We start from the raw sequence: 6,476 nt of genomic DNA, 5'->3' as shown, positions 1-6,476 counted from the left end.
AAGCTCGTTAAGCCTAGAGCCAGCTCCACCCAAAAGCAGGCTTCTTCCATAAACATTTCTACCAAGAATCTACATCCATTCTACCCAGAAGAACAGCGTCAAATGATGCTTCCCCTGTTCTGGCCCATCTGTACTGAGGGGCTATGTCAGGGTGCCATTGGGAGGGGCAGGTCAAGGGGAACACACACAGGTGTGGCTGCTCCCACAGCCCCTGGGGGCTGAAAGAGGTGTGCCCCCAGCAAGGGTGGAGGGTGCCTAGGATACCGGGATGTAGACCACCTCTTCTCTCTGTCCCGGCCAGTCAGAAGCCAGGAAAACAGAAAGTTTTCCTTTGCTAAACTAACGATGAGACCAAACACCAAAGACAATAACAGGAATGAGAGCTGGTCCGTCATTTTTCTTCCAGTTCATTTAGAAACTTACCTTTTGGGAGAAGGCAAAATTATTTTCTTCGGCCCCTGTGGGCCTGAAACACCTCAATCGGCTGATGCTAAAGTGTCGGTCCTTGGGCATTTCCGGACCGCCTGATTTCTTTCGGAGGACAGGTTTTATAAGAGTCTGAGGGATGTTAAGGAGCTGCTGAGCACCCACCTGTACTGAATCTTCCTTTCCCTTTGAGCATCCCAGCTTTGAGGCCTACTAGGCTTGGTCCTTGAGGTACAGCCAAGCCATCCTAACTCCCCTTCGATTCTCAGGAAAGAGAGGCCTCGACATCTCAGGTTGGAAGACACATCTTCCGGAGTGCCCACAGAAGCTGGGCTCCCCAATTGTCCTAACATTCCTTGACAGGTGATGGCCTCCTGCTTGTTCAAAGCCAACTGATGCCATGAGGATGGTCCCAAAGAGGGTTATTGCTTTGGGCTTCGGGAGGATTCCCCCCAAAGGAGCCGGAAGTTGGTGTTGGACACCTTCATGTCTGATTCTTTCCCACCTCTGGCATAACCAGGAGCCTGAACCACCCATTTGTTAATCTTGAGGTGATGGAGGGCACGGAATCTGGGACCTGGGCTGAGGCTCGGATGGTACCTGGCCGAACCTCCCCAAGGGGCCACAACCAGAACAGCTTGTCCCAGGACTCCCTGAGAAGGTGTCTTTGGCCTTCTGGCCATAACCACGCCCACATGGCTTCCTAGCTTCCTTCTACCGGTGTCCACAGCTTAATCTTTCCCAGCTCTTCGGGCAGCTTGGGGCCAGCCGGTGCAGCTCACTGGATCTGTCCACCCTTGCCCTTGGCAAGACCCTCTTCTAAGCCTTCATTGCATCCTAGGCTCGACAAAATCCTTGGGGATGGCCCCTGACAACTAGGGCTTTGGGGATCAGGATGTTTGCCCAAGGCAAGCCCTAGTTTCCCCATCTTCCCCAAAGGGTTTGGAGAGGGGAGGAAGAAATCTTGGAGCTGTCCAGTAGTAGGCAAAGTCTCTGTGACTTTGTCTCTTTTCCCAAAGCCTGGCCATGCTTTAACGTGAACGTGGCGGGGGGGGGGGGTGAGGAGGAGAGGGGGAGAGATAAGGGAGGGGAGTGGGCTTACCCTGGATTTCCCAGTATTTCAATATAGATCTAGTCAGTACCTTTAAAATGAGGAGGGTGCAGGAAAAGAGATAAAAGGGAGGCCTCTGGGGCCTAAACACCTGACCCACAGTCCTGTGAAAGCCAGGAGGGGCTCTCATCCTGCCTCTGAAAAAGTATTTATACTGGGCACCTCCACTTCTGGGGGGACAGGGAGATCTGGTGAAAGGTCAAAGGTGGTCCTGGCTCTCCCGAAGCTTACAGTCAGGGAAATTAAAAAGCATGCCCAGGGCTACTGAGCGGCCGGTCCAGTGGGCTAGGACATGTGCAGGTGCCGCAGTGCAGAGGGTGATGGGGGGGGGGGGTCAGAGCCCAGCCAGGAGCCTTACTCCTCATATGGCCCTGCACACTGTACCTCTCCAGCCTCCGGTATAAAATGACCCTTCATGGCTTCCAAGCCCCTTCTGACTCTGCATCTCTGATCCTTCCCTTCCCAAGTCCTCCAGGCAGGGTCCACTAGCCTATGCAAGCTCTGTACTGACACATGCCTGAGGGCCCAGAGGTGAAGCCTTGAAGTAGGGGTTGGGGCTCCACGCAGCTTCCGACCCATGGGCTGAAAAGGAGAAGGGTCAGGAGGGGAGGCCTGGGATCCCAGAACAAAGCAGTCGGAGACAGGGAAACCCCCCAGGCCTCACCGTCCTCCGGGCACTCGCTCCAGTGCCCCGGTGTCTCGGCATAGCAAAGCAGAGCATCAGCAGGGGGTGGGCCGGCTACAGGTTTATAAGGCCAATTAGGGAGGGAGATGAAGTATGCCTGGAGATTTGTGGGTTGAAGAGGATTTGGACAGGCCATTCCAGTGTCTAGCTCAGGAGAATTCTGGGGAGGGTTGGACATTGCTCTCTGTGATGGGGAGGGCATGATGGGATGGGGGGGGCCTTCGTGATAGAAGAGACTTGAGTCACTAGAATGGAGGGTCCAAGGTCACAGCACTTCTGAGCCCTCTCGTTGTTGCTGGGGAACCCCACTCCCAGAGCCACATATTGGGCAACTGACCTCAGCCTAGCTAAAACCCAGGCCCAGGCCCTGGTCACACCATGGCCAAAGCAGAAGAGGAGACTAAGGCAAAAGCAGAAAGCAGCTTGGTGCTGGGGAAATGGAAAGAGCCCGGGGTGCTTGTCAGAGAAGCTGAGGCTTCCTACTTGTGCAGTCTTGGAGAAGTCAAATCCCTCCGTAGGCCTCAGTTTCCCTCGGAGTAAAATGAAGGAGGTTGGGGTCCTTTCTAACTCTAGATTTGTGATCCTAGAAACTGAAAGTTTGAGGAGCTTTGAACTCTGAAGAGAGGCACACAGAGCACAAGGTGGGGAGACTGATGAGCAGGAGAGAGACAGACAGACACTGACTAGCGGAACTTAGGGTCCGAGGGAAGCAGAAGCAGTGGGAACAGAAGCACCAGCCAGTTGAGGGCCGGGGCTCCACAGGGCCACGGTGGAGCCCCAGGCTGGGGATGGGGGGCACACACAAAGGGATAGGCTCAGCCTTTCTTTCCCTGTCTCCGAGGGGGTCCCGAACCCTGAATTTCTAAGTCCTAGCAGCAGCAAAGGCGCCTGGGTCCAGGGGGGGGGGAGGAAAGCAGGGGTTGCCCCCCTTCCACCCCCCGCAGCCTCCAGGAGCCTCTGCAGCGTTAAAAGGAAAGGGGGAAGAGCTATCGGAGCGGGGCGGAGGGAAGGGAGGGGAAGGGAGGGGGCCCGCGCCCCGCGGCCGAGCCCCCGCCTGCAGACAAAGAGCCCGGGACTTGGGGGGGGAAGGGGCGGGGCGGGGCGGGGCCCAGGAGCAAAGGGGGGGATGGGGCGAGGGGGCGGGGCAGGGCCGGTGTCACGTTACCCCCGCCCCCCCTTCTTCCCGGCAGGAGCGCGCGGCCGGCCCGCCTTCCAATGGGCCGTGGCCCCCGCCTGAGGCTGCGGGATGCCCGCTCCCCCCGGGGGGTGTGTTCCGGGGGCCAATGGGGAGCGGGCGGGGGCGGGGCCGCGCGCACCCGGGGGGACCAATGGCAGCCGTGTTGTCTAAACAGAAAATACTATTATGCTAATGGCGCGGGCGCCCTGCGGGGGGGCCGGGGTGGGGGGGGGCGGCGCAGGTATAAAGGGGCGCGGCGGCGGCGGCGGCGCAGCGCGGAGGCGTCCCTGTCCCCCAGGCCGCCCTTCTACTGTAGCCGTTTCTGCTGCCGCTGTAGCTGCCGCTACCCGGTGCCCGCCCGTGCCCGGTGCTAGCCCGTACCAGCGCCTGCGGCTGCTGCAGACACCGCCCCCCCCCCCCAGCGTCGGAGTAGAACGGACAAGTGAGTAGGGAGAGGGCTCGGAGTGCGGGAGGAGGGGGGCCCCTCGGAGTCACCGGGATTAGGGCGTGCGCCCACCGCCCGCGGGTCTGAGGACCAAGAACCGCTGTTTCGCTCTCTCCCTCGGCCTGCCGGCCAGCCTGGGCTGGCTCCCCGCCCCCTGCAGGGGCTGGCCTGGCCGCCGCCTCCTCTGTCGGTCCCCCCCCCCATCACCCCGTCCGTCGGGTCTGCCCTGTCCCGCCCCGCCCCTCCGCGCCCGTCCCGTCCATTTTTCCGTCCGTGGCCGCCTGATCGTCTGCCACTTTCCCCGCAGGGATGGACTTTATGGGCGACCGTCGGGCGTTCCCGGTGGAGGCCAGCGCGGGCGTGTGCCGCACCCTCTTCGGGCCCGTGGACCACGAGGAGCTGGGCCGTGAGCTGGTGGGCAAGCTCGCCGAGATAAGTGCCGAGGACGAGCGCCGCTGGGACTACAACTTCCAGAACGACAGGCCGCTCTTGGGCCCGGGCCGCCTGCAGTGGCAGGAGGTGGACGACCACACGGTGCCCGCCTTCTACCGCGAGACGGTGCAGGTGGGCCGCAGCCGCTTCCCGCTGCTGGTGCTACGCCCCACGGCCTCTCGGGGGTCGGGCTGCCCCCCGCTCCGGCCAGCGCCGGGCTGCGCTCCGGATGACGAGGGCCCGGGGCCCGAGAACGCCGCCGATGCCCCAGTCGTAGCCATCACAGATGAGCTGCCCCTGGACGCCAACATCGACTTGGACTCGGGCTTCACCATTCTGGCCACTGCCCGCTCCAGTGCCCCCGCCAGCAACGCCCTCATTACAGGTGAGTCTGGCCCCGCCCCCGGTCCAGTCAGGGGAGGGCTGCTGTCGAGTCCCGATCCGGTCCCGGGTCCCTCGCGTAGCCCCGACTCCCCGCTGGTGGAGCCTGTGGGCGGGGCCAGAAAGTGACCCCACCCGAATGGATTAAAGGGCCAGCGACCCTTCTACTTAAATCGCGGCGCACGCTCCGAAGCCGTCGGGTGGGCTGGCAGTCCTTTGAAAGCGGGTAGTGGAGAGGAGGGAGCTACCTCGAGCCTCTTGTTTAGGGGCGGGGGGAGGCAGAGTTTTGTGACTCTCTCCTCTGCACTCGTCCCGCGGCAGAGCCTGGCCCCAGGGGACGCTTAGGCTGTTTGGGTTAAGCCGGGGCTGCGGAATCTGCGCCCTGCACTTAGGATGCGCCCCTTCCGTCTCGCCTAGCTCGACCTTTCCCTGATCTCTTGTTTGATTATTCGCAGCTTTCTTTGTGAAGCGCAAGAGGCCCAGAGCTTTCAAACCTTTTCACCTGGACCACGCCATGCCCCGCGGGAGGAGCCCGGATCCGGACCCTTCGAGCCCCGACGGCTCGGACAGTTCAGGCTCGGAAAGCTCGGTGGGCAGCTCCGGCCGGGACAGCCCAGCGGGCCGCACTCGCCGCGTCCGACGCACCCGTCGAGCCAGCTCGGCCGCCCCTCCCTCTGAGCAGAGGCCCTACAAGCGCAGTCGGTAAACAAGGTGAGCTTTGCTTTGGGCCCAGGGCTTGGCTCTGCAGCCCACAGCTAGTCCGTGGTCTCTGGGTAGCCTTCTGTTTCTGACCTTCCTCCCTCTGTCTCCGGCAGCTTACACTGGAGCCTCCTGCCGATGGCCTCCACTCAGACTTCCCTGCACCCTAGAGGAGAGGGCAGGTGCAGGAGGAGGGTGCAGCCCTCCCTCGAGCGGGTGAGCCAGCTGTCCAACTGGGAACCGCCTCCCTTCAAGCCAGCCCTCAGAAGGACCGACCTGCTTTTGTACTTTGATGTAGCAACCGACGGCTGAGCCTGCAGCCCGCCCCCGGGGCAGTGTTTAAGAAAAAAAAAAATCCAGTAAAAAAAAACAACAACAAAAAAACAAAACCGTTTGACAACCGTGCAATGTATTAAGTTTTATGTAGAAATTGTTTATACGCCTGATGTGAGTAGCTGGTCCCAAAGTGCGAGAGCTTTAAGAAATCCTTTATATAAAATGTGTAATCTCTGCTGGAAACTCCGTGCACAGCCAATGTATATTTGTACAAAAGTGTAAGAAGTTCTACGTGCTAGTAACTTAATTACCTATTTATGGCAGATCTCGCGGACCCTCCGTTTGGCTCTGGGGCAAGTGGAGGGGCCGAGCCTGCGCCTGAGCAGCCTGGGCAGAGGGCGGAGGGTCCCTCCTCCAGAGGTCAGGCAGTAGCTGGCCCAGCCCTCCTTCTAACGGAGCTCCGGCTCTAGGTTTCTGGGTTTGGGGGGTTTTTTGGTTTTTTTTTTACTTGAAAAGACAAATCTGTTTCGGTGATTCCTGAGCCGGTCTGTACCACTGCCGTTTCAGTCATGCCACACCGTTAATAATAATAAAGACTTAAATACTTCTTCGGCTCTGGTCTCCTCTCCTTGGCTCCTCCTCCCTCCTTCCCTGAGCAGTCCAGACTTGGCCCAACCGCAGCAGCCCTAGGTCTGCCCAGGTGGCTGGAGCCCTGGCCAGCCCCCCTCTCCCCCCAGTTTTTCCCTTTCTCCTAAGTTTCCCTTGGAAACCTTGCCCCCAGACAGCAGAAAGCCATGGGGTTCTTCAAAGCGGATTCTTGTAGCTGCCTTCAGGGCAGGAGAAA

General features: G+C 60.1%; 1 protein-coding gene across 1 annotated transcript; it reads left to right on the top strand.

Annotated features, from left to right (window-relative positions):
* Nucleotides 1–3,636: 3,636 nt before the first annotated feature.
* On the top strand, nt 3,637–6,206 carry CDKN1C (cyclin dependent kinase inhibitor 1C). The gene is made up of 4 exons (XM_043971261.1): nt 3,637–3,841; nt 4,152–4,661; nt 5,113–5,368; nt 5,473–6,206. Exons 2-3 carry the CDS (start codon nt 4,154–4,156, stop codon nt 5,361–5,363), a joined length of 759 nt encoding a protein of 252 aa, XP_043827196.1. The 5' UTR covers nt 3,637–3,841; nt 4,152–4,153; the 3' UTR covers nt 5,364–5,368; nt 5,473–6,206.
* The last annotated feature ends 270 nt before the right edge of the window (nt 6,207–6,476 follow it).

This window comes from Dromiciops gliroides, chromosome 6, assembly GCF_019393635.1.
Source record: "Dromiciops gliroides isolate mDroGli1 chromosome 6, mDroGli1.pri, whole genome shotgun sequence".
NCBI classification, from domain to species: Eukaryota; Metazoa; Chordata; class Mammalia; order Microbiotheria; family Microbiotheriidae; genus Dromiciops; species Dromiciops gliroides.
The sequence above is the reverse complement of the archived record's forward strand: the minus strand, read 5'-3'. Positions and strand labels throughout refer to the sequence as shown.

Coding starts and splice junctions, on each gene's coding strand:
- CDKN1C (XM_043971261.1), top strand. CDS start 4,154: ATGGACTTTATGGGCGACCGTCGGGCGTTCCCGGTGGAGGCCAGCGCG. Junction 4,662..5,112: donor CAGCAACGCCCTCATTACAG/GTGAGTCTGGCC, acceptor GATTATTCGCAG/CTTTCTTTGTGAAGCGCAAG.